The 27929-nt window shown below is 47.2% G+C and overlaps 1 protein-coding gene across 1 annotated transcript; it reads left to right on the top strand.

Moving 5' to 3' along the window:
* Positions 1–562: 562 nt before the first annotated feature.
* LOC139052690 (uncharacterized) lies at positions 563–27479 on the top strand. Its single transcript, XM_070529731.1, has 9 exons — positions 563–646; positions 2646–2758; positions 5984–6151; positions 9361–9450; positions 11746–11830; positions 20198–20374; positions 21329–21490; positions 24901–24990; positions 27163–27479. Exons 1-9 carry the CDS (start codon positions 610–612, stop codon positions 27375–27377), a joined length of 1137 nt encoding a protein of 378 aa, XP_070385832.1. The 5' UTR covers positions 563–609; the 3' UTR covers positions 27378–27479.
* The last annotated feature ends 450 nt before the right edge of the window (positions 27480–27929 follow it).

The raw sequence follows: 27929 nt of genomic DNA, 5'->3' as shown, positions 1-27929 counted from the left end.
ACTCGCCCTGGTTGTAGGTGTACCTTATTTATTAACCAATTGGACCCCATGGCTCGTGCATACGAGATCTATTACCTATACCTGCTGGGCTCGGGAAGTTATATGCATAGCAACCAAAGCAGTCATAGCCGCGTCTGGAAGCACCAAACAAGCATTTCACAGTACAATTATTGCAGTAAGCATTCTTTCGATTTTATATTTCGAAGGACTAGAAAATCCCTTACTCGATTTTTCGAACTTCCCGATTTAACGAAATAATTCGAACGCGGTCATCACTCCGTTAAATCGAGTTTCAGCTGTGATGCCTTTCTCCCAGCTAAGTGTTGTGTGCTTCCTGCATTGAAAATGACTGTACATGTCATTTCCGCTATGCCATGGCCTTGGTGTCTGTTTGTCGGCTTCGTAAGATATGTCTAATAAAAATCGGTCCCTCCATTTACTTTCCTCACGTTCAAAATTTCGTTTAAGTCTTATTTCTTCCAATTTTCCCAACTGCCGCCCCTTCTTTATGGTGAATCCCTCGTAGTGGGTTGAGCCATAATCACAGGCACCAAACCAAACCGAAGTGAACCAGGGGAAGAAGAAATAGAGGAAGTGGGCTGCGGCAACATGAACGTCTCCGAGTTCTCCGGATTTCCTGGCGTAGGCAAGCGAACCGACTCCTAACTTTTCCTCCGTCCTATCAGTAGCTTACGCTGAACGTTGTCACGTCACAGTGACTGGGAAGCGCCAGGAACAATGTCAAAAGTGTTCACACCATAACTGTTTATTGGGCAAATTCGTACCGGGTAAGAGGAGCAACCCTCAGCTTACAAGGACGTCTTCGAGCACGGTCGTCGTATCTCGACACCCTGGTTTAACAGCGATGTTTTGAACAGCGCGGCACAGGACAAAGAGAAGGTGCATGGGACAACAGCGCCCTGGCCTGTGCCTCCTTACTATGACCGCTGTCGCGCTGTTCAAACATTCTGATGTCAAAAACGAGCACGCTGTTATCGCTGGTTATGTTCGTGGTGTGGCCATGCTATACGTATGCCCAGCCGTAAATTCCAGAATAATCGGGTCGTGGTGCTCGCGCATGCGTTGTCGCGCCCTTGGGCCCTCCTCTGCAGCGCGCACGGGGGAAGCCATTCAAACGCGCGCCTCAGCGGCACTCGTCGCATGGAGCATGCGCATCGATCGCGTTATCGTAAGAACTCGCGCGGGGACTGCCGGGAAGGCGGCTGCCCGATAAGAGGGCAGCGGAGACGTCACTCGGCGCTTTTTATTGCGAAAGCAATACTGCTCGCACTCTCGGCCCATCGGTGGTCGTGGCGCCTCCTTACACAGCTGCGCGTCACGTGACCGTGTGACGTCACGCCAGACCGAGAGACGGGGCTCCAGCTCGCGGCATCGATGGTGGAAGCTATAGTGTACTAGAATACTAGAACATTATTCTAGTACACTATAGTGGAGGTGAAGCTTTGCGCGCAGATGCTGCGGCGCTACCTAGAGAGGGCGCTCGATGGTGTGACGTCACGCTAGGAGGATAAATGGGGCTACGGCTCGGCTCCTCGCAGTGGTCGGTGCGCTGCCTTGTGCTATGTCGGATGAAGTATAGCCATAAGTTTAACAAAGGGCAACCATGTCCATCAGCCGAACCAAGGCGCAGCCAAGGGTATTGATTTCGCAATCTTCCAGGCTTAACCAAGCTACGCCTTCAGCCATTTTTTTTTTCGGGGCGCGGGCCTGGGGAGGCGCTGTTGGGGCGTGGCCCGTTTAGGTTTCTTTCCGAGCGTGCTGCAGAGCGGGGGGGGAAAGCGTTTTTGCATTGTGTCCGCGTGAAAGAGTGCTCTTGTTCGCTTCTGGAACTGTGTCTGCGCGCCTGGTTCGGTGCTTGCTTACTTTCTGCGCTTTACGCATTCTGTTATCGACCGAAAGATCGTGTTGGTTGACGGTTTGTAACGGCCGTTCTTTCGTCGCTCCCTTCGGCTTGTATATTTTGTTGCCTCGCTGTTCTGCTGCTTGCTACTTTGCCTTGTTCTTTTCTGCTGTTGGCCGCGAGGCTGCGGTAATTGTTTGAGTGTTTCATTATATCGTAAATTAAAGCGGTTCTTGTTCTTTGCGCCACTGGTCCTTTGTCGTGCTGGTCGCGGCTCGAGGACCCCCTGATCGAAGGCGAGGGACCTTCAACGTTCAAGATTATCTGCGTCGTGCGCGCAATCTGGTGCACAACTCGGTCGTCACGCAATTGATGACGACGTTCTGCTGGTGCATCGATCGGCAATGAACGGTTGGCAAGCTACTGGTGCACTGTCGCGCTGGTATTGGGGGCAGTGGCTCAGTCTCTTTGCTGACACACAGTGCCGTCACTATACACGTGGAGGTGTAGTCTTTGAGCTCCTTACGTTGAACGGCGGGCATACGCTTCCATATTGAGCGTTGTGCCACATGGCGCTTTGTCTCGGATGCCCGCGACTTCTCCGTGTGCCTCGGGGGCTTTTGTGCGCCGTTCCGGATGGCTTCTGGCATCGCAGAGCGCGCACCGTTGCCGAATATCGCGTTGGAGGTGCCAGTGTGCGGCCGACAAACGCGTATGTGTCGTAGGATAATTGTCGCGGTTGTGTTTGTTGTCATTATTGTTGTTGTTGTTCTGCGATCTGCAGAGGTGCCGTTGCCGCGATCTTCGATTTTCGGAATCAAGAGGAGGCCTGTCTTCACCATTGGCCTCCACAACTACGTGGGCAGACCGAACGGGATCTTTAACTTCTTGGAGATGGTAAGTGTAGAAATTTGGGTGTGCGAATATTTAAAAATTCGTACGCGAATCGAGTAGCCCTTGGTATATATATGTCTGCAGAATAAGCGTAACGACCAGCTTCCGTGCAGGCCATGACGTCATAGACATAGCTACCCTACGGTTGCCTACCGCAAACCTCCTGGTTCAGGTATTAGTGCACGATTATATCGGTCATGAGTTTTTTATCTTTGTTCAGGAAGGCACAGCTTGTTGCGGCCGTGAATTGAAGTGACTCGACAAAACACAAAATGTTCATTTTTTTTTTCAGCCCACGCGCCTGCGTGCCAGCGACGTCACAGGTTTCTTCACCAACACAAAGGTTTTCTGTACTAGCACACCAATATTTTTTTGTAGACTATGTTCTCACTCGCGCTTGTATTCATGATGACCAAACTCAATCGCGTTCGTATACAGTGACATTCATTCACGCTTACTGGCAACCGCTCGCGCTCATGTGCGTCTCGAAGCCAATGCACGGCCAATGTCGACGCCAATGCGCGCACAAACTCACGGCCACTAACAGTCGCCGGCAGTCACGTTCATATCCACATGCCCTCTCTTACGCGCACTCTCGTTCGCACTCCCCATTCCCCTCCCCACATGTAGGGTAGCGAACTGGACTCAATCTGGTTAACCTCCTTGCCTTTCCTTCTTCCCTTCTCTCTCTCCCTCTCTCTCTCGCTCTCTCTCGTTCACACTCCACGTTCACTGAAATCACCGGCGCTCGCCTCAACGCTCGCATCGCGTCACCTCCATCTCGCATCACTTGCTACTCTCTCACGCGTTTTCCCAAGCCTATCACATCAGCCTGGATCGAGTCAGCTGCAGTCGCGAGTGGGCGTGCCGACCCACGGTTTGTGGTATTCGGTTCATAACCGATTGCGAATTCATCATCAGCCTGGTTACGTCCACTGCAGGGCAAAGGCCTCTCCCATACTTCTCCAACAACCCGGTCATGTACTAATTGTGGCCATGTCGTTCCTGCAAACTTCTAAATCTCATCGGCCCACCTAACTTTCTGCCGCCCCCTGCTACGCTTCCCTTCCCTTGGAATCCAGTCCGTAACCCTTAATGACCATCGGTTATCTTCCCTCCTCATTACATTCCTGCCCATGCCCATTTCTTTTCCTTGATGTCAACTAAGATGTAAGTCACAATGTAATCGAACACTCGCGTTCAGTCCGAATATGAGGGATATCGCCGCGTATTACATTCTAGAGGGAGCAAGCCGGACGGGAGTGGTGAATGCTTGGAATGATTGTTGCTGCCAGGTGAGCCGCGGTTACCTCGCGGAGGTGCCGGTCTCTGAGCGAACGCAGGAAGTGTGCCTGGCTTCTCAGTAATTCAAAGAAATTCACTGCGCAAACTAGACGCGAACAACAACAACAACAACAACAACAACAAATAACACACACAGCGACACGACGAGCGCCAAACTTCCCAACTTCAAAGGAGCAATTTTTCATAACCGCAGCCAAGTCACGTGATCACGGTTAGCGTGCTACAGCATAACGAATGCAAGAACGAATGCTCAGTGACCAGCTGCGCACATTAGGCGCAGAAGGTTGCTCAGAAGAAAAGGAGCTCCTTGTCTAGAAGAGATAGAGACGGCATGCTGACACAGGCATCATCCATATGCGTTCGATCTAATAAGCCTCTAACCTGCCTCTCTGTCTTTTCCCTAGCTCAGCCTATAAACTTCGCGATGGGAACATAATGGAACTTCGTGAACATGCTCTGCCAGCGTGTTCACAGCGATCACGTGGCTAGGCCGTGTTTCTGAAAGATTTTCGTTCTGAACAAACTTATTTTGAACGTTGGCGGCCGTGTTGTCGTATTCTTTGTCCCCATCTAGTTCGCGCCGTGAATTCTTCTTTTTTTGATTGTGACTAACCAACTAGCTCAAACCAAGATTCTGCTCTAAGTAATTTTTCGAGTAGGATTGTGTGAATGTCGGGAATTTCGTATATACGAATGGAAATGATAGAATTTGCTTGTGGAAATGATCGAATGTCTGTTGCTTTTTAGACTGCATCTTAATTGGCCTTCGTGGGGAGAATAGCTGAAGCATGGATGGTGACTGTTCCGAATGATTCTGCCGCTGGAGAACAACGGTTGTTGCGCGGAAGCGCCAATACCTGGGCGAACCCACATCTGCCTATAACTTCTGCCGAATAATGTCAAGTCATTCGATCAGAACGATTCCTTTTATGCCGCCTACTGATGCGCCGTCTCTAATTAGGCAAAAGAAAATATTTCCTAGTCTCGCCATCTTAGCATCCTTCAAAACAGGAAAAAGAAACGATGTCCGTATTTGTATTATTACACTAATCTCCCCCAGCGAACACAACACTCTTATACCTGCATCCGATGAGGCGCTGCTCCCTCGTCCCACTACTGTAATGCGATGGCGCTCCAGTTCACTGAAAAACATTTGCTCGTCGTTTACAAACTCGTCAGCTGAGCCACCATTTATTTGCGATCGGCATCCCCTATAGCGGCGTTTGTACAGTTAAAAAAATGGCTGTGGCTTAGCTAAGGTTAAGCCCTGGATGCGAAGCATACTAGCCTTTATTTTAACGCGACAGCGTTAAGGAGCTCGTGTCGCAGAAAAGCCGGTGTCGTCGGCGTCGGCTCAGGCGTGCGGCGCTTGCTCAGGCGCACATTTCGTTGTCGCGCCGAACGCTGCGTTGCTCGACGCTCACCGCGTCCGATGCGGGTCGCGTAGTCGCTGCGCCGTAGCAAAGCCACCTAGAAACAGTCTCTGTAGCACGCCGCAACTTTCGCTTCTCATTCCAACGAGCAGCTCTGTCTCCAGGAGGCATCTCACCTCGTGAGTGTCTAGAAGAGGCAAGCGCAGCTGCTTATATACCGCCGCGACGCCGCGAGCGACGGCGCGAGTTGGAGCCCCGTTTCTCCTCTGTCGTGACGTCACGGTGTCACGTGGTCAGCCTTGAAGGCGACGCCGCGAGCGACGGCGCGAGTTGCAGCCCCGTTTCTCCTCTGTCGTGACGTCACGGTGTCACGTGGTATTGAAGGTGACACCGCCGCGCCTGAGGAGCTGGGTTGAGCCCTAGTAGTATGCTTCGCATAAAAAAAAAAAGAAACGTACGCTTCGAGCGTGGGCTCCGAGATGGGCACGGCGCGTGATCCCGGAGGCTGCATGTTTCGAGCCTTACAAACTCGCAAGCTGTGCGCGCGCAGGTCGGCGGCCTCTACCTGTACGTGCTGGTGTCGGCCGTCCCTGGGGATTCGAAGGCGGTACGCTTTCTGTCGAGCTCGGCCTTCACGTTCAGCTTCAACGGCGTCTGCATGTTGGTGGCCAGCATGTCCAGCCCCGAGTGCGCCTTTTACCTGCCGCGCACGCTTTACGTGAGTTATGCAGCACGTAAATTGTTACGGGCTTGAAGGGTCAGAGGTTGAAAACCCATTGATGTACAGTCGACCAAAAAGGTTTACAGACCAAGAGACCTGACAAAAAGCGGAATATCTCCGCAGCCTCCAAATGCAGCCTGGTATTCCCATTTCCAGCCTTTACTGGTATATGCGAACAGCATTGTGATGTACGGTTTTACTGGCTACATTTAAAGGCTGCTCGTATACTTAGCATGTTCTGAGACCCCGTGGTCCGGGAATGTTTTTGGTCGACTGTACGTGTCATCACGAGTAACTCTGCTGCAACTTATTTGGTTTAGAATGATAAGCTGTTGGGCTAGTTGGTTTGACAGTATATCTTGCAAAAGGGAGGGCAGAAGAGAGTGCGATTGTGAAGAGGGCGGCTATCTTCTGGAGCCCTTTACGGAGCACGACTCAGCGCCTTGGGGAAGTGGAGGAGGGCATAAAAACAAAAGAAAAAAAAAGAAGAGAGAGAAGGTCGACGCGATTGCGAAGATCGGAACCGTTAGGTGTCGCTGTCAGCGGTAACCATGTGTTGCGGAAAAAGAAAGAGGGGGGGAGGAGACCAAGACAGGAAAGACGCTTTCTTGGCGTGTTTCCTGTCTTGGTCGTCTTTTTTTCTGCAACGCTTCTGCGCTCCCTTTTGCAAGATGTAAAGTTAACTGGGTGCGAGGAGAGGACAAGGGAAAATATAGAGTCACGAAAGCTATACCCGCAGACAACTTTCTGTGGCTACGAAAGTAAAGCTGCGGGCGCGTGGCTGCTGCTCATGTATTACCGCGCCAACTAGTCCGACAGCGCTCGACAGTTGTTTTGGTTTCTCGGATCAGACGCTGAATCGGCGCAGCTTCCATTACGTGTGCCCGAGCACCGCATGATAATGCTGTGTCGCGAGGCACTGTAGCGTGGACACAAAGGGGGATGAAAGACGAGACGGATCTTTCTGCACCACAGCCATCTGGCAACACGGAACACCAACACGCGCCAACCTTCGTTCTCGTTCTCACGTGCCCTCTTTTTGAGGCCCGTGAGGGGGATGATTATGACGATGCTACGACCATGACGACTTTTCCTATGACTCCTATGACTTTTCCTATGACTCGAAATTTAGTTTTAGGCGCCCATGACAGGTACTAAAAGCTGTCATTTGAGGCACACGGAGGCGCCAAATACTGTCCGTAAGGCATGCGTAAACGCTCAGTTAATAATAATTTGCTTTGTGCCTGTTATTAATTTCACAATTTATTCGAGGATAATTTATGATTTCCAAAGGAGCCCGCTAGGCCCCTGTTTTGGGGAGTCCGGAATAAGGCATCCTTTGCGTAGGTTAAAAGATTCACCTGAAATCTAGTGTGACTTGACATTACGAGAAATAAAGGTGTGAAAGCAGGGACAAAGAAGCACCATCTCGAAAATTTTTTTTAGAGGTTTCGTTGTGCCTTTATTCACCGAGTTTTAGAGTTTTAGTTTGCAAGCCGAAAAGGAACACTTAACGTCCAGCTATAGTCGTACTTTGGAACGTTCGATGACCCAATACGCCTTCTTCAATTGCAGATTGCTCGCCTGTCGGATGCTTCGAGAGTTGATTCAGTGCCGAAAAGCTGGAAATTTTGTCTGGTGATTTTTAGAGAGTGCATTCTCGAACTGACTCTGTCAGCAACAGGCCCATCGGGGATGGTGGCGAACCTTTTCTAAACGTGTGAAAATGAGCTTCAGGTTCCGTCTCACGGTTGTGCCCGAGCATTCGAGTTTCTTGATGAGGTCGGCTAAAAAACGTAGAGGGTGTACTTAAGTGCCATATCACCTTTATGTGTATCGTCGTGTGGAGCAGTTTGGGCCCTTCCCACGGCGATGCTCTTGCGTTTAGCAAGGCTGTTAATTTTTACAGCGGGAAATTGTTTGTGGTAATAATGGACTGGCTTCAGCCCACTTCCTCAGCAGTACATATCGTTGCAAACAAAACGAGGCTAAGACAAAATACAAACAAAAACATATTCTAGGCTCTGAATATTCAATATGGGCACTAACATAAGATAAGTATGTGTAAGCACAATAGAGGGGCCAGTAATATTTCGCTTGACCCATACTTTATGCTTAACAGTTAAATTGGCGCGATAAAATCGTGAGGAACATAATGTGCATTTTAGGTTAAGTGGCGGTCTTTCATAGAAGATAATTATTTTAATATAATTAATTAAACAAACAAATATTTGAATACTTTATTTATTTTCTTATTTACGTATCTTTTTATACACTTAATAACGTACCTTCTAGGCACGTCGGTTCCAATTATATACGGTTCGCTCTTTACGAGAACTTCGGGATTCAATGGGCCATCGATTACCATTGAAAGTAATCTTGCCAACCTTGTGCTCAGCAGCGTAGCGCTATAGCCACAGAGCCACCGCGGACTACCGTATCTTCAAAGCGAGCAGTCTCTTGCCGTAAGCAGACTTATACCTAAGTTAATTCTCAGGAAAATTTGAAACACATTCTGGAAGGGTAAAAAAAGAAAGGTTCCGGCCAGTTTATTTTCACGAACAGCAAGGCTTGGTGTTGTATTCCAAAATGAACAATCTCACCCGAAAAACAAGAGCGAATCCCACCTACTCGTGGGTGCACTGTGTCATGAATGCGTTAAAAGGCACGCGAGGGGGTAAAGTCTTTTGCGTTGTTGGTAAGGCATGCCTCATTGAACAGTGCGAAGAATACAGGACGAACAAGCAGAGGGGATGACACACGGCGCTGCGTGTCGTCCCCCGCTGCTTTTTTATCCTATGCTGTCCTGTCCTGTATTGTCTTCTCCTGTCCTGTCTCGTCCTGTCAGTGAAGCATTAAAAAGCATCTGGACGGCCCCGAGCCGTTTTATTCGCTGCTGATGCGGCGTTCGGTGCTATAGAACGGCACGGGGCAACGTCAGGGAATAACGAAAATTAAACAAAGCTCCTCGAATCGCGAACAAAAAGACGACGCTTTTCGTTGCTGTCCATGCCCTCGCCGCGGGGAGAAGCGATGTCACGCGATCCAACTTTCGATACGAGAGGTTCGTAAGCTTTTGTGTTCGAGTGTGCGTGATAGAACTAGGCTGCTCGAAAGCTCACTTCTCTGTCTCACGCCGTGTGCTTCATTGGTAACCTGTGCACGCTATTGGCAACGATGAACAGTTTCTTTCTTGCTTTTCGCAGTACGTCGCCTTCCAAGGACTGGGCGCCATCTGCTACTTTATCGGCGCCTTCTCTACCATGCAAGGCAGTCAAGAAGTGCCGGTCTATTCGGTGAGCACATTGTGTCGCTGGCATTCGAACGTTTAACTAGGAATGCTATGTAAATATATTGTACAGTCAAACCCCACATTCGTCGAACCCGTGTTCATTCAGCTGGGGCTGTAATGTAACTACGCTCGCGTTGCTAGTTTTGGGTGCACGTAAACGAACCCCCTGTATTTAAATTCTATGTGGAGCCCCTTCAGTATGGCGTTTCTCATTGCCGCAGTGTCGCATGTGGGTGGGAATTTTTATGCGAAGCATATTACGAGAGCTCAACCCAGCTCCTCAGGCGCGGCGGTGTGGCCATGAAATCACGTGACACCGTGACGTCACGACAGAGGAGAAGTGGCTTTGGCTCAACTCTTGCAAGACGGGCTGGGTGGGAATCGAACCAGGGTCTCCGGAGTGTGGGACGGAGACGCTACCACTGAGCCACGAGTACGATGCTTCAAAGCGGTACAAAAGCGCCTCTAGTGAATGCGGTGTTGCCTTAGAAACAAGCTGTTTCTAAGGCGTGCGTCTCTTGCTCAGGCGCACATTTCGTTGCCGCGCCGAACGCTGTTTTGCTCGACGCTCACCGCGTCCAACGCGGGGCGCGTAGTCGCTGCCCTGTAGCTCATTGTCTTACACCCCTTGGCGGGTCGACGGGAACGCTGTCGCGTTCCACTCTTGAAGACGAAGAAGTAATGCATGAGTTGTTTCTTCGTCTAGCCGAACCAAATATAGCCAAGCAACAGCAGTTCACCAGGCTAAACAGTGGTTCAACAACTAAAATAAAGGCTAGTATGCTTCGCATCCTGGGCTTAACCTTACCTAAGCCACAGCCATTTTTTTTTTATACGTGATGACTTCTTTTTGATCCTCTTTGAAACAGGGCAGTGATAAATATTTACCTAGCCTGCTTGAGCTAATCAGGTATGTTGTATACATGATTTTTCAGTATAGAACTTTGCTTACATCTCCTTAATCTGAAAGTTGTAAACCTTCTTGTAAACCTCCTTCCATGGATGGATTTATGTTATGAGCGTCCCCTTTGGAACGGGATAGTGGGCTGCGCCACCAAGCTCTTGCTATTATACTGCCTAATGTCCTACCTGAGTTAAAAAAGAAAAATAATACCATGAAATCCCACAAACAAATTTTCTGACCCTCTACTGCGAACTTAACTTTTGTACGCCTCCGTTTTTTGCCGTTTCCTTACTTCCACCAATCCAATCGCCTCTTACTGATCCCTATGGCGGGGATTAGCAACTTTACATGTATGTATGTATGTATGTATGTATGTATGTATGTATGTATGTATGTATGTATGTATGTATGTATGTATGTATGTATGTATGTATGTATGTATGTATGTATGTATGTATGTATGTATGTATGTATGTGTGTATGTATGTGTGTATGTATGTGTGTGTGTATGTGTGTATGTGTGTGTGTATGTGTGTGTGTGTATGTGTGTACGTGTGTATGTGTGTACGTATGTATGTATGTACGTGTGTACGTATGTACGTATGTACGTACGTATGTATGTACGTATGGTTATGAGCGTCCCCATAGGAACGGGGCGGTAGGTTGCGCCACCAAGCTCTTGCTATTCTACTGCTTAATGTCCTACCTAGGTTAAACAATGGAAAAAGAAAAAAAACGCTATGAACTACCTCGCCCCAATTTTCTGATCCCCTATTGCGATCTGTGCTTTTGTACGTCTCCGTCTTTTGTCGTTTCCCTACTTTTCTTCCACCAATCCTCCAATCGCCTCTTACTAATGTCTATTACGGACATGTTTGCTTTACCACTGCTCCCGCTGAACCCAAGGGCTTCAAGGGCACCAAGGGCATGATTTGCTGAAGACGGGTGTCGTAATCGCTGACGTTGCAAACATCGCTTCTCACATAAAGGCGTTTACGCATCTGGCCTTGATTCTCCGACAGGAAACCGGGGATCCCTCGAGTGGAAGAGCGTGCGGGCATTCGTTTGAGCTCTCAGTCGTGCTCGAGCCGTACAGTCGTGTGATACATTGCTGATACGATCGTCAGCACCTGATCGAAGCACCGAGCTTATCTGTTTACGATGCTCAAACAGCGAGGAGAACGGGGGCGGGGGGGGGGGGGGTCTTTACGCACGATGCACCAATAAATCAGAACCATCAAACGTCTGCTCAGCCGCAAAGCGCCATGACTGCTTAGCCAGCGCTTGCGCTGGCGATGTTGATTCGATGTTGATTCAATGTTGATTCGATGTCGAGTCGATGTCGATTCGATGTTGATTTATTACTGCGTATCTTCTGTTTCTCACTACGCTCAGATGATCGGCTACTTGGTCGGAGGACTGCACACCGTGCACTGTGTCTACGCCTACTTCAAGGTGTACATCCAGAAAGGAGATACCGGTTGGTTCTGAGGAGTCTGCACCGTCGAAAGCCCAGCTGGCTGTGTTGCAAAGCGTCATCTGTACTTTTTAATATAATTTTTTTTTGCGCCCATGCATTGTAAGGTTAATCTGCGCACCACCGCGTTGCTACTTCGTCGCCGAAGAATCTCTGTGGTTCGATCGCAAATACAAGTTCCCTGTTCAGAAAACAGCGCATTGAGGGTGGTGTGGTTCTATTGTTAAACCGATGACGCAGGCCTGGTCGGTAAAAGAAGTGAACTGCTTGGCTCTGCTTCAATGCAGCGTACCACTAACATAAATAAACCGCTACCTGAGGCTTTGTCGCGAGTCAAAATTCGATTGTAGCGAAGCTTTTGATGTTACTGTAGGTTGAGCAACCAGCAAATGGGTGTGTTTGAGTAACAGAGTGACTGGCCTTTGACTGACTTATCGTATGGCTGGCTGTGGCTACCTGTGGTGGGCTGGTGGCTGGCTGGGTGGCTCAACGGGCAGGGCTGAGCTGGGTTGCACTGGGCCGGCGTGGCATGAGCTAAGCGAGGATGGCATTTTAGAAATTTTCGAATTCCTCCATATTGTCGAATTCGCCATCTTGGGACCTCTAATTGGTTAAAAATGACGCCACTTCAGAATTTGACGATATGATGGAATTTGAAAGTGCCCAGAGTGTACACTGGCTGGCTGGCTGGGAAAGTCAGATAATGTCTGCTTGGTTGCAGGCCTCATAGGTCGATTAGTTCATTGATTGACCAACCATGTGTGGCCCTTCGTCCTGGAAACAGGCATCTACCGGTAGATGTAGAGTACCGTGCCTATAGCCCCTTCCCAAAGCAAGCCCATGTTTCAGCCCTTCCAACGAATATATTCAAAAACAGTGGCGGACCGGCTGCGCCAATTGCGCCGAATTGCGCCGAGAGCCGGGCCTTTGACCCATGCTGCGTGAAAACGGCATTTAAGCATAAAATTGGGCCGCGCCTGCGCCAAAGCATGCATGAGATCGAATCCCCCTTTCCGTCAACGCTTCGCAGCTAGCAAAACGAACCAAAACCAACAGCACTCCATGATGATGATCATCATCATCATCATCATCATCATCATAATCATCATCATCATCACCATAGATGGAAGCAGAGGCCCGTCCATGGAATTTCGCATTGTATAGTGAGAATCTATGTGGGTCCGTCGGAGCCCGTGCAGTTCGGCCTTCGCGCATTTTTCTCTCACGGAAGTACAATTTAGTGCCGCTGTACCATCTTGCTGGCGCTTCGTTTCGGTGGTCATCGAACCTTCGTGGTACCACGCAACTTGACGAAGGAGGATGTCGCATTCTCGGATTAAACTTAAGCTTTTTCGATGTTTGTGGTTAATAGCAGGGCTTTGTAAAATGCCCGCTGCGATCAGAATCGCACGTGGTGCATTGTTAACAACGGTATTAGCGGATGAGGTCCGATTTGGCATACGGCGAGAGGCGCCACTTCGATAGGTGATGGCATGTTTGTTGAAGTTTCGCGTCGAGCTTGGGTCGCTGCGCTATTTCAGTGAAACAGTCGCCGACGCAGAGCCCTGTTTATACGTCTCGCCCATGCACAGTGTCGCTGACGCAAATTTTTTTTCTTGCAGCCGCAAAACGTCGAGAACTCCTTAATATGTATGGCACCACACGAGTATATTGCGTACCCGCCATGGTTGCTCAGTGGCTATGGTGTTAGGCTGCTGTGCACGAGGTCGCGGGGACGAATCCCGGCCACGGCGGCCGCATTTCGATGGGGGCGAAATGCGAGAACGTCCGTGTACTTAGATTTAGGTGCGCGTTAAAGAACCCCAGGTGGTCGAAATTTCCAGAGTCCTCCACTACGGCGTGACTCATAATCAGAAAGTGGTTTTGGCACGTAAAACCCCATGATTTAAGTATATTGCGTGATGATGATGTTCAGTGCAGGAGCGCGTACTGATCGGTCTTGCGGTGAGCCTTTGCACACAAGCCGTGACTGCGTCACTGTGTTGCATCTTGTGTTATAAACACGTGTTTGTTGACGATCTGTCGGTCTGGTGCCTTCTGTGTGCCGTATCGACGAACGCGGCCGTAGCGCCATTTGTGCCTGAGTGTGTCGAAAAGCGTCGTGTGATTTCCTGACTGCGCTTGCGGGGGTAAGCCTCGCACAAACCCATCACCACGATATGTCGACTATATGAGTTAAAGTTTGCGTGTTATATGATGAAAACACGTGCATTGAACTCTGCGCCAGAAGTGCTTGCTCCTGCGCCAAACAGTCTTCTTGCCTGCGCCAGGAGCTACGCCGGAAGGGGAAGTGGCTGTTCCACCAATCGAATAAGTAGCCGTTCCAGCGAACTATACAAACTTATTTACATTGTAAAAGTAGGTTTGACTATTATTTATGTCACGTGGCTGGATTCTGCTTCATTTGTTGTGATATTAACCCTGTTTATCCTTTCTTGCTGTCCCTCAACCGCTCTGCACGATAAAAATTTGGGAACCACCGCATATCCGGCTGTACCTAATAACTAACGGGCTTGATGTCTAAGCGAGTTGGTACGGATGTATTAATAAAAAAAATGCTAAATATGCGTTGTATTTGCCAAAAGTTGACTTTGCGACCGGGAAAATTGACTTTGCCCAATTCGAATATTTACTTGGCTCACGTTCAAAAGCGACCTGGCCCACTCGCAAAATTGACTTTACCCACTCCCAAAATTTGGGTGGTCCACATCCAAAAAATTGCCTTTGCCTGATTCAGAAGTTGAGTTGATGCATGTTCAAAACTGACCTGGCCCACTCCCAAAATTGACTTTGCTCACCCACAAGATTTGGGTGGCCCACCCTCAAGCGGCAAAAACGCTTTTGACTTTTTCATGATTTTCTCCGTGTGAGTACTTTTTTCGTTAAAGTCACCCGGAAAACACTTTTCTAAGTAATCGTATAATGGCATCACTATTAAATTACGCCGCCTCGTAAATATCCTGCCGTAAAAATGTTTCTAATATTTCGAGCACTAGCGAAGTTAGACGCAGTTATCGGACCTGTACTTTCTGTCCCCTTTCATTTCCACTAGTGTGCTGGAAACATCACAGCGCAAACGGCAAACATCGAACGCGAGGCAGCTCATGGCGGCACTCCGTCGCGGTCGTGGTATCCACGCTACGGTGTTCACCTCAGAGGCAATGCGTCGCTGACACAGCCACAAGCGGCTTTCTTTGGCCCAACCGTGCAACAACGAAACGGTTTGTCAGTCTTTGAGATGGCAAACTCAAATGGCTCAGAGAGCAGGTTTTATCGCGATAGGAATTTATGGACACTCCAGGTGCAGTTTACCTGTCGCCGTCGCCGTCGCTGTGAGGTTCCGTGTAAAGCACCGTCGCCGCACGCCGTGTGTGAGTCAAAGCGTGCCAAGGTGAGCCAGTGATGGCGGCTCCATCTACCGCACGCAAGGGAGGCAAGTGGGGAGGAAGCGCACCGTCTTCCGTCGAGCGGACGGTTCCGGAGGGAGGCGAGGGAGGGCGCGTTCTACTGCGGCGGTTGCTGCGTAGCCGCGCGCGCCCTCCTGGACCGCGCTATCTCGAAAGGAGGAGGAATAAACATTTATTGATGAGGCAAAAAAAAATGGCGGATGGGAGCGGTGCAGGGTGGGTCCCTATTCCAAGACTCCAGTGGCCATCGCGACCCGCCCAGCTTGGTCCAAGAGGCCCTTCTGGGCCTCGAGGTCAGCAAGAGCGAGGATGGCCTCCCAGGGCTCCCCTAGCAAGGTGAGTACCAAAGGTGAATTATTGGCATGAGGTCTTTTGGCGCACTCCCATGTTACGTGAGGCAATGAAGGCCATGACCCGCACCACGGGCAAGAGTTAGTGCACAAGGTTGGGTTTATTTTATGGTATCTACCCAAATGTGGGTAGGTATCCGTCTGTATTCTTCTATATTTCTGCGCCTCCTCTACACTGAGTAGTTTGTGGGGTGGGGCGTACTGTTGCCGGGTTCTTCGCTGGTGCTCCAGTATATGGCGGACCAGTAGGCGATCGTCTTTTTCATCGTTGTGCGTATCTCCAGCTCGGTTAGTAAATCCTCGAGTTACATTGTGTGCCTGTTCGTTTCCCGAGATACCCTCGTGGCCAGGACACCATAAAATTGCATGATCTTTTTTCAATGTGTCGCGAAAGCCATCTGCGACGGAGACTGAGTCCGCCGCGCGCTGTGTTTTCGCGGCTTAGCTCGCGTTGATGCGAGACGCAGCACGAAGGCTGATTCGCTCGCTGCTGCTTCCGCGCTTCCTCACTGCAGCGTACTTACAGCGAGTTTCCGCGGTCATTAGGAGAGATGTGTGTTCAGGATTTCTTGTGCGTGCGTGACATCGTATTTGTTAATTTAGTTATAGTATGCCTATGTTTATGCCTCTTTTTAAAAGTGGCGCACGCAACAATATTGAAAACTACCGGCCTATTTCTATCCTTTCATGCATTGGGCAGATATTGGAAAAACATCTGCTCAAGACAATGAGCAGCTTTTTAAGCAGTCATGGCGTGTTATCTCCTAGCCAGTATGGTTTTGTGCCGAATCGGGGTACGCAGTTGCTGCTTGAAGATTTTTCCGATACACTAAACTCTGCGTTTGAACACAACCAGATTGCTTGTGCACTGTTTCTAGACGTCCGCAAAGCATTTGACAGCGTCTGCCATAGTATACTGCTAACCAAACTTTCTTTGCTGGGCTTTCGGGGTGCGTTTTTGCGGCTTCTGAAAAACTTATCTCATAGGCAACAACTTGTGTCTATTGGAAAATTTCGTAGCAGCCTGACCGAAATTAAAGCTGGCGTCCCCCAGGGTTCAATTTTAAGTCCGTTATTATTTAACTTATATTTTAATGATTTATCTAATGTTGTGAACGTCAAATTATATCAGTATGCTGATGACACTGTCCTTGTTTCACACGCTCGAAGTTACACTGACGCCATCTCTTCTTTACAAATGGCAACAACAAGAGTGATGGACTGGTTTCAGAATAATGTAGTCCTTATAAATTCGTCCAAAACCCAATTAATCTGTTTCCACAACCCTGTCAAGCAAGTTACCCTATCCTCCCCGTTATACTTGCACACATCACATTGCAATCCCTGTTCGTGTGCCCCTGTGCAATACGCTTGTTCAATTAAATACCTTGGTGTCTTTTTTGACAGTGATTTATCCTGGAACTCTCATTTCGCATATATTTGTCAAAAACTTCGCGCAGTGTCTTGTGTTTTGTATAACATAAAATTTTACATGCCGTTGTCTGTCCGAAAGCTTGTAGTACATGCCTTATGCTACAGTGTAATCCGGTATGGGATATCTACATATGGTCATGGCGCTCAACATTTGGTAAGCCGGGTCAACTCCGTCCTTCGTGGCATTCTGAAGCATGTTGCTTATGATGTCTCCCCCAAATCTGATGTGTTCAAAACTTTGTCTTTACCTGATTTCAATTCTTTGCTGCTTGAAACTGTTATCTTAAAACATTTTTGGTTAAGTCAGTATAAAATTCCTTATGTGCCTGTCCGTTCCCTGAGACCAAAGAATCCTTACATTACACCCCGCTGTAAGACGAGATATGGTCGAAGACTTCGTAACTACTATGTCCCAGCAATGTTTAATCTACTTCCTCAAAGCGTACAAGATGTGAAAACAAAATATGGTCTTAGAAAGGCTCTTAGACACATGAATGCATGATTGGAAGCCTGTCATGTGAGTGTATGTGTGTTTTTTTTCACTATTGTTTAATAACGAGTTACTGATGGCTCTGTCGCTGTCTGCCAGGCACTGCCGTTCAAGCCCACTGTGGCTTTGGCAGGCCCGATTCTTGCACTGTATGTTTCTCAAGTCATCAATAAAGTATTATTATTATTATTATTACAAGTTTATACGGCCGTTAAAACAACTATTCTGAGTTCGTATAGCTGTCTACTAATTTGCTATCGCAATCGACGCTTCGCCTTTCGGGCGAGATTGCGACTTTCTTTTCAATTATTTAACTCAATTGAACAATATTTGTATTACTAAGAATTCTCTTACGATTACGAAATGAGCCAATAGCTGTTGCGGGTCCTGCTGCTTGCGGTGACGCTGCATGACGACATTGCGGAAGTGAGAGAAAGCTATTCTAGTCTGAATTTTACAAGAGGTGGAATCCCTGCTCCGTGCTGCGAAATAATATTTAGCTCACAAGTCCACAGGAGCCTCATTCACAAATGGGCAACATTTCCTTACTATGTTCAAACATTGTTTCAGACCCCCTTTAAGATGTTTCTTTTCTTACGTCTTATTTATTTCAGAAAGGAACGTCTCTACAATTCGATTTTTTCTTGATTTTACTGATCATGTCCATTTGTCCTCTGTGTCTGCTTTCCGTTTCTTTTTTATTTCACCTCTCAACCTAATACTCTCTAGTAGCATGTCAGTCATTTTGGGCCGATATCTCCATTTTCATTAAAATATTGCGTTCGACTTACCTCTCCGTCAGCAATGCTTGTGATTGTGTTTCCGCTTTCAATATCGGGTCCTTTCCTTTTCTTCTTGAACAGCCTTATCCACCAGATTTAAATCGAACAGCCCTCAAAACACTTTTTGCCCACGCAGCCCCATTGTTCGCCGATGCACCGCACTTGGTACCAGTCGAAATTTCTGTTGTCACCATCACATCACTATCGCGACTACCACCATCGTCATCATCACCGTAATCACTATCTTCAGTTGAACTCATGCTCGCTAGCAATACACGTTTACGTTTAGCTGGATCGAATATCAGATGCCTGTATCCGATCTCTAGGAACACGCTGCCTTCTTCCCGACTTTTATTGTTACCTACATAAGTTTCCCATAGAGTGGTAGTTGATCGCAGATGGCTTGATAATGAAGTTACTAGAAAGAGCATACTACAAGCGTGGAGCAAGTGGAGCCTCCATCAGAAATGATAGCACATGGATTCGGCTAACTTCGTCTCTCTGAAACTAAGTTGTAACTCTGCAACTAATTTTTTTTTCATGTTGAGCAATAAAGGCAACAATTCTCAGGGTAATCGTACACGTGCGCAGTCTGATGCCTTCGGGGTTATAAAAGCTAGGATTTTCTTGAAATTTAGGCCAACTAAAGCATAAAAGGGGTAATAAATAAAGCAGCAAGAACGTCTTAAGCAACGGGCACGAATAGCGGCGACACCAGTATACCAACCGTTATTCTCATTGTAGTTGAATGATCACAGCACCAGAGGTATTTCTAGTGAGGTAATAGGAAGCCCTAGGGTTAAACAGTTAAATATCCCTTAAGGAGCGTTGCCTGTTCAATGCCCCGTATTGCATTGTTGTCGTTATTGCTGTAGTAGTTGTTGCATCCAATGTATAGCACGTACCTGCCAAGGGCATTTGGCCATGGTTCGCAATGGAAACATTGTGGAAATACGTAGTGGGTGCGTAACATTCACAGAGCCGACGAAGAAGAAGAGTCCAACCGAGACGGTCCTGGTGCAAGGTGAGCGACGCTGTCGCAGGCATCTAAACTTCTTTCCTATCGCGAATACTGCGAGTGGTCTAGCATGTCTTGATGATCTGTCTTCAATTAATTCTACCTGCATTGCAGTTCCGGAAGGAAATTTGGTAGCACCCGCAGGGTTTTCTGCAGAAAATGACTTGATGGGACTATGAAGCTGTCTACCGTAGCTGCGAGTAGGATAGTTTAGCCCGCAAGGCAACGATCCGTAGTACATTAGTTTGACTGAATTTTTTCTTTCTAGCTTCAAACTTTTTTTGTGACGTTCAAAATTGCTCAACATGAGCAGCATATTGCGGCATAAGTGCAACAATTCGCAATGAATACGCTCGTGTGCGGGCACTAATTTTCTTGGTGGCTTTTTAAAGCGATCGGTATACTTGAATGTTTAGAAAGATAAGTCGTTGTAAATGTTGTTACAAGGACGCATGAAGCCACAAGAACGAAGGTCATACAAAGGCATGCATCATTCCCATGGTCGCCTAACGACCACAGGGCCATAGTTCCCTCTAGTAACTTTTGTAAGAAACATCTTTATAGGGCGCAGTCTTGAAGCAGCGAAAAGTGTTTCAGCACCCCAGAAACCGCGCTTCGCAGATCGTGCCCGGCGCAACTGACATACATAGAACCTTGGCTTTTAGCGGTGTAGGTCATGGTTCGAATCTCATCATAGATGATGGGTTGTGCTCGTTTTCATTTTGTACTTGTATCCCTGTGTATTTTCCCATGTATATGGGTAGGTGTCCCCGAGCGAAAGCTTCCTCTTAAGGGCTGACCAGAGCTGTCCCGAGCTGTCCCTGAGCAGCCTTCAAGTCTGTGAATCTTTTGCCCCTTTCGCGCCCAGGCTGCCCTCGAACGACAGGCCGTACACTCCCTCCAACGTCGACACCAGCCCTAGGAGTCTTCCTCGAGGATCTACGGCGTTGCGGATACCATGGTAGCAGTTCGCGGCCGTGTATTCGAGGTCTCCTTCGACGAGTACGTCGGGACTGTCAACGGGCTCTTCAACTTCTTGGAGATCGTAAGATGCCGTCTTCGTGCGCACGCCTCGTTCGCCACGGTTGCGGTCTTTTGCGACGTCGCATAGGCCGCGTTTACGTGAACTCCGACAAACGTCGAGGGTTCGAGCCCCCTCCTCTCCCCCCCCCCCTCATTTGGTTATGCATAATTCAAAGTACAGAACCACGAATTCTTGCACGAGGACAGAAGAGACAAGGACAGACACTTGTTCTTGTGTGCACTTCGCTTTTGTCCTAGTTCACGGTGTCCCGCAGTAATGCTTTGAATCCGACAAAGTCGTGCCTAGTCGGCTCCTCAAGCCGAAATCGCGTCTTGCGGTTCACGTAAACGCTAGCTAGTCGGGCAGAGCGAGTGTCGGGTCGAGTTTGGTCAACCCGATAGCGAGGGGTGGCTCGACTCGCCATTGTAGTGCCTGCGCGCAAAGCATGATGCGTGTACATGCAGTCGGGTGGAGCTTGGTTAGGCCGAGTTCAGACTCGACCCACTAGCGTTGAGTTAATTAAACGAAGATATAGAGTGTCTTGCTCTTGTTGCGAATTGTTCTTCGCAACCTTTTCTTGCCTATACCAGTTCTCGTTGTTGAATTGTATTATGTCTGCACTACTTATCGCTTTGTTGTGGCGGTTATATTCACTAAACCAGTACTGTTACTGTTGTCCATAAATGTCTAATCCACGAAATAAATTACATTTCATTTCAGTTTAACCTTAACATATCCATTGTTTCCTTAATTGACATTCAGTGTGTTGTTCACTTCTATTAATTCTACAACTATGAAGCTTTGCTGCCAACCGTCTATTATTGATTATGCACATATTCTAGCCCGAGGTGCCCATCGCAGTTTATTTGGGACCTAGTTCTGTGCTATGGCACTCTATACAATTGAAAGAAGAATGTAATGCTTCGAAAAGTTGTTTAAACTTGGGACTAATTGGGTGAGTCTTGTGAATCGCAGTTGGGAGGCCTAGTGTTGTACTTCATGATGGGCAACACGGAGACGAAATCGCAGAGCTGCCTGGAGGGCACTGCGTACACCTTCTTCTTCAACGGCATCTTCATGCTCGTGTCCAGCTTCCTGAGCGCCACCTCTTCCTACTACCTGCCCAGCCTTTTCTACGTGAGTATCCGTGCTCGTCGACGACTCCACTCTCAGCCCCCAATATACAAACGCTGTCCAGCTCGAAGATCTACGGGCCGTTCGGGCGAAACTAGCAAAATTACTTCCAAAATTGCCTGCAGTGGTTGGTATAGGAAAATTTTGATCCTTGAGGAGGATTTCCGGAAGAGGCGGGTGTGCGCGAGAAATCGAAGTACTTAATTGATCAATTCAAATAATTTCACAAATTGGGTTAGGGAAGGTAGCGCAATCATGTTTCGACATTGTACCGACCTCGTTTCGTTCCTTACGCTCACAAACGAGGGGAGGGAGGAAAGAAAGCGCAGATTCGCAGTTTCCACGCGAGCGCATTAGAAAATTTTCGTGCTTCGAACCTATCAACAGACTGGTCATCTGTATTTGAAAAACAAGATCCAAATGCAGCCTACGAATTGTCCTTTCATAAAATGAGTACGTGCTACGACCTAGCGTTTCCGTTGAAATTGTGCAATCAGAGGAGCAAGAAAATACGAAAACCCTGGGTAAATGCTGCTTTGCCAAAATGATAAGAAAAAACAAAGTGTATCACCTGTTTGTAAAATGCAGGAGTGCGCAATTGTTGACTGATTTCAAAAAATACAGAAATAAGGTCAACAGTGAATTAAAGCAAGCAAAAATTAAATACTATGAACGGTTATTTGCTAAATAAAATGACCCTAGGAAAGTTTGGAATGAAGTTAGACTTAACATCTACCAAAAGACAGAACACGGAGATAAACATAAAGACAGCCACTGGCGTGTCGACAGGCAGAGAAGCAGCAGCTGCTCTGAATGAATATTTCGTCTGCAGTACCCAGCATCCCGACAGGGAGGAACCCACGGCAACATCTATAGTGAATAAATTCAGTCTTACTAACTCAGTGACACTTACACCTGTTACACCTGCTGAAGTTGTGCAACTGCTGTTTAAAGTAAAAGAAACAACGTCTCTGCTGTGTTTGCCGATGTGAAACAAGTACCAATTAAATATACTGCTGATATAATTGCACCTGTCATAGTTCACATCTTAAACAGAATGTTTGAAAGCGGTACATTTCCTGATTTTCTAAAAGTAGCACGCGCGTGCCCTGTTTACAAAGGTGGTGATAAACATTTTGTGACAAATTTCCGGCCGATATCTGTCTTACCTGTTCTATCGAAGGTGTTCGAGAGTGCCCTGAATGTTAGACTACAAACATATTTCAGTAAATAAAGTGTAATTAGTGACATGCAGTATGGATTCCCAAAAAATAAATCTTGTGAAGCAGCTCTTCTTAATATCAAACATAAAATAATAACAAATATTGACATTAGAATGTACACATTAGGTTTATGTGTAGACATTACAACAGCCTTTGCTTCAGTATGCCACAGTTTATTAATTAGCAAATTGGAACAGTGCGGTGTACGAGGTATCGTATTTGACCTTTTACGACATTGCTTAACCAATCGCTATCATAATGTCAGTGTAAATAATGATGTTTCATCTTACGCGGAAATCGTAATGGGTGTTCCACAAGAATCAATACTTGGACCTCTTGTGTTTGTAATATTTATTAATGATCTGTGTGACATCCCCGTGTCTCTTGAATTAGTTATGTATGCAGATGATACTAACGTATTCTATAAAGCTTCTACTATAACAGAGCTCAAATTAAATGTCAACAATTACCTAAAACAACTCTCTTGCTGGTTACAACATAAGCTACAAATGAATTCCTCCAAAACAAAACATATGATATTTGCTCCTACTAATAAACCACGTAAATGCAACGCGGCTATTCTTTTTGAAGAAAGGCTGATAGAGCAGGTAAAGTGCCAAAAATTTCTGGGAGTGTGGTTCCAAGAGGATTTGGCCCGCAACATGCACATCGACAAGCTTGCTATCGAACTAAGCAGAACTGTTGGTTGCTTATACAGACTGAGTACTCTGGTTCCTCCATGGTTGAAAATTTCTTTATACTACGCACTATATTATGCTAGATTAACCTACTGCACATTAATTAGGGGCACTACTTCGCAAAAAAATTATAATAAATTGTTAGTGCTACAAGAAAGAGTCTTACGCGCATTCAAGGGATATTATGGCCCTGTACAAAACTTTAGAACCGCACCATTTTTTATGAAACATTCTATGTTAAAGGCAAACCAGGTCAGGTATACTATTACAAGTTGCTGCAATACATTAAACAAAACAAATCACAGTGCATCTTGAATGTACCCACCACTCCGCATTACAGCCATCGACAACATAACATGAGAACGCCAAAAATAAGAACCAATTACGGAAAACAACTAGTCATTTACCAGGCACCTTCCCTACTATATCGCCTACGTGATTTTGAAGATGAAATTATAAAATATTCGAATAAATCAACAAAAAATTTTCTCATTCTGAAAAATCTTGGTCTGATTAGAACCACAGTATAAATGGTCAGTCTTTTGTTTCTCTTGTTTTCTCGTTGTGGTTGGTCTGAAACATGATGCATCGTACTTTGAGTATCCTGTTGGTTTCTCATATTTCTTGTATGCATGTTCTGTTTCACGAAAATAATATTCTGTCTCGTGACTCTCCAGTTGATTTCAGTATGTCTGTATGATACATGTTGCTGCGTACGGCCTGCGTGCCGAATCGTTGTGGGAGCAGAAGCCTTCGTCGGGCCACGTGGCCTTTAGCTTCTGCTTCCTTTCTGTTGTAGACAGGAGAAATAAACTCATTCATTCATTCATTCATTCATTCAGACAAGCATGCTGCGTAGATCACGCGCTTACGATACCGCCTGCAAGGTGTCAAGGCCGTGCGCTATGCGAAAAGAGGTGGCACTTCAAACAAAAAAAGCAGCGTGCTCTTCCATCTGGAGGTATCCGCACCCTCAGCCAAACAGTCAACGCGCAACTGCCTCTACGCGAGGCACGCTGCCATGAAACGTCACCGACTGACTTCAGTAAATCATCCGCTTCTCAACGCACGATGTCGCCACAAAAAGGGCGCCGCGCAGAAAAATAAAGTGGTAGAGAGCCTGAATAGACTGAAGACGGACACGAACGTATATTTTATATATTCCCCAAAAAGAGCGCCTAGTAGTTAGTGCCTAATTGCCACACTATTTACTGCCTTCGTATAGCTTCAGTTGGCAATGATAGAGTAGATAGCACCAATGACTGAACAAGGTAATCGCTGTTGCTTGTGGGTCTCAGCTACCAGCTTGGCTTAGTGTTCCGTAAAGGCAGTTACTACGGGTGCCGGAGAACGCTTTCTAATTAAACAGAACCGTTCTGACAGACCGTTACAGCAGAACGGTCCATGTCGCGTTTGCGAATCAACTGCAAGCTAATATTGCTTGGCGTCGATTGCATCCAACTTATCTTCTCGGCCTTTGACGCATTCGCAGTACGTGCTGTTCAACGGGACGGCCGCATTCATGTACATCTTCACAAGCGTCGGGGTTGTCCGAGAATCGAACGAAGTCGGCGGGCCTCCCGTAAGTGCAACGATAAACCACTTCACGCATTGTTTGCTTCCTGGCGTTAGTAGCTTACCGCATCGAAGGTAACCATCCAAGAAAACGTCGCTCGTTGCAATTGGAAATTTCCAATTAGAAATTGTGGGATAGTTCCAATTCTCTTTTGACACACCCACTGTAGACGTCCGATAGGTCCAGTTGGACTTCTCGGTTCTACTGATAGGGCCTGACTAACATAACCAATCGGTGGCACAACAAACATCCAGGTGGTTTGACCAATTAGATAAAGAGGTCAGGCTCGTAAATCCCGTCGGCAATACCAGTAAACTTGAAAGGCTCCGACCTGTTGCATCAAGCGGTCAGGCCCTTATTTCTATTAGCGAGACAGAGAAGTAAGTCCCAAGCTGTTTGTCCAGTTGGTTTGCCTGGTCAGAACCATAAGAAAGCATGGTGAGGCCTGCTCTCCTACGCCTGTTGGACCACCAGAGTAGAGTGCGTGTACATGCTGAGAAGGACGAATGTGAGGTACAATGCAGTATGTACACAGAAATACCTCTAAACAAGGTGTAATTTGCATAAATGCTTATATACGTGGTGTGTGATTTCCACTGACGTCTTCTGGGTTACAGATACGCAGCACGGGGTCCGCAGGCTCGGAATTTAAGCACTGCGAAAGAGTCAAATCTTTATGAAAACTTAGAAAGTTCAAAATAAAATACACCTCCCAAAAAAGAAAGCAAGCTGGAACCAGTAGTTGTGTCTGCCACTTCCGGTGAAGCTGAGCAAGCCATTCACAAGCTTGCAATTGGAATCATGCGTCACAGACACCTATGTCGAGTTGCTACCCTTATCATAGAAGGTGCAGGGATACAAAAGTAGGGGTACGCTCCCTCTCCAGATGTTCCCTCTCCAGATGTTTATCCCAGCGGAGAGAAATGGTGATTGGTTCGCTCTTGAGAAAAGAAATATAAGACCCGCAGTGAGGCAAAGGAGTGCCTCAGAAACTGGAAAGTGGGGTTCAATATTGGATAGTGGGATAGTAATCAGTGCTGTAAGCGGCACTAGGGTCAACAGCGGCGGTATCCCACGACGCTTTGCGCTGCTGCGATACGTATGAAAAATTTTTGGGCTGCACAAGTTTTATCGAGGAAGTAAAAACAATCGTAAAAGGGTTGCACATTAATGAATACGTCGCCAACGAACGCCTCACGCCAGCAGATAAGCAGAATATGAAACTTCATTGCAGCTTTATGTGCTCTCTGTATACAGAGATGCGTCACAAAGAAATGTTGCTACCAGCCTTCTTGCTGCTGTACGCCTGTCCTCTGATCCGCTATTGCGTAAACGGAAATACGTTTACGGACAATGTAAAAATCCACGGCGCTATTTGCGCCATCATGTAGATGGCTTCTTATTGACGTTCTTGCAATTAGTTGGCTTTCCGCTAGCTGGCAGCCCATCAATTACGAAAGCTACAAGCAAAAACCGCCTGAAGCGCTGCGTATACATAGATTTCATGTTACGCAGCTAGAGCAACCCAATAAATTGTTTCGCAACGAAAAATATTATACTATGAGCGAGAATGACAAAAATTTTGTCATTCCAGACATTTAATTCAAATAAAGCAAGCTTGCGTATGGTTGAGGAATTTCCAAGCAAACATTTTCGTGCGTTCGCGTTTCCTGCTACACTGTATACATCTGTAACAGGAAGTTTGCGAATGCATCGAAGGTACAAATGGAATCTATCGTATCAGATGCAATAATTGCAGCATCTTATATCTGTATCTCAAATACTTGTCCGAGTACCTTGTATCGCGTCGTGATATAATTCCAAGGTGTCTTTGCCCAGCACCGGAGCCAACATACTGCAGGGGTAATTGAGTTTGCTCCGAAGATTTAACCGGGGTGCTGCGATTGTAACAAGCTATACGGTGTTGTTATATCATTTGGCATCGTGGCTGGCAACGAGACGACCACTTCGTATTTGTGCTGATGCGTCAATGAGGAAGAAGAACGTTTAATGAAAAAAAGAAAAAGGCGAAGAAGCGGCCGCAACTGAGTTTCGTGATTCACGGTTGGCATCGGGATATGGAGCAGTTCAAACAAGAAAGCTATCTATCACTGGCTTTGGCTATCATCTTCGATGATTTGTGCCGTAATTTCTTTTTCCTGTATTACTCTCACGCAGGTCGTTGGTCTAATGACCGGAGGCATCCACGCATTTCATTGCGCCTACTCGACCTACAAGAACTACTACCAGTGAAGCTGAGACCGACGAAAGCATCCGTGCGTACCCGTCCCGTTGCAGCGGATGTATATCATCGCCTCCGATGGTTCCTTTGTTTAGCAGCGGCTGCTAATAAACTACGTAGCGCCACGCGTACTGATAGCGTCAGTTATTAAACAGTGTAATGTGGCTCGTCCTACTAGGATCGGTTCTTCGGTGTTTCATTGTGCATATGTAACGTTCCAGAGAGCATATCATTAAAGATTGTTCTTCTTTTCTGCCTCTCTCCAGAAATATGGCGTTATGGGCCACAAATTAAGCGCGGGCATGTATGGCGAATAATTTAGTTGTGGTTAACCATCACGGTGCAGTTGGGAAGGCGTTATTGTACGAAATCGAGCATCGTTGTCACTGCGTCACACACTCTTTCATGAATTCCTGGCTTAACCAGCCTGGGCTGGATAACTTTCTTGGCGGTGGCTTGCCGGTTACAAGACACGTCATGCATATTTCGGTTACGAACGCGTCCCTCAGCCACCACGGTGGGCCTTGCGGATTCAGCGTTAACCCTCGTATTCGGGAGGAGGAGGAGGAGGAACTCTATTATTGCAGAAACCGTTGCGCGGTGTATTCCTGGGTGGTTCTCTCTGACAGGGCTCCACTGGCGATCGCGGCTCGCCGGGCCTGGTCGAGGGTCGCCAGTTTGCTTCCCAGGTCCAGTTCGGAGA

Source organism: Dermacentor albipictus, unplaced genomic scaffold (assembly GCF_038994185.2).
Source record: "Dermacentor albipictus isolate Rhodes 1998 colony unplaced genomic scaffold, USDA_Dalb.pri_finalv2 scaffold_29, whole genome shotgun sequence".
Taxonomy (NCBI): domain Eukaryota; kingdom Metazoa; phylum Arthropoda; class Arachnida; order Ixodida; family Ixodidae; genus Dermacentor; species Dermacentor albipictus.
This window is presented reverse-complemented; position numbering and strand designations above follow the sequence as displayed.

Coding starts and splice junctions, on each gene's coding strand:
- LOC139052690 (XM_070529731.1), top strand. CDS start 610: ATGAACGTCTCCGAGTTCTCCGGATTTCCTGGCGTAG. Junction 647..2,645: donor CTCCGGATTTCCTGGCGTAG/GCAAGCGAACCG, acceptor TGCGATCTGCAG/AGGTGCCGTTGCCGCGATCT. Junction 2,759..5,983: donor TCTTTAACTTCTTGGAGATG/GTAAGTGTAGAA, acceptor GTGCGCGCGCAG/GTCGGCGGCCTCTACCTGTA.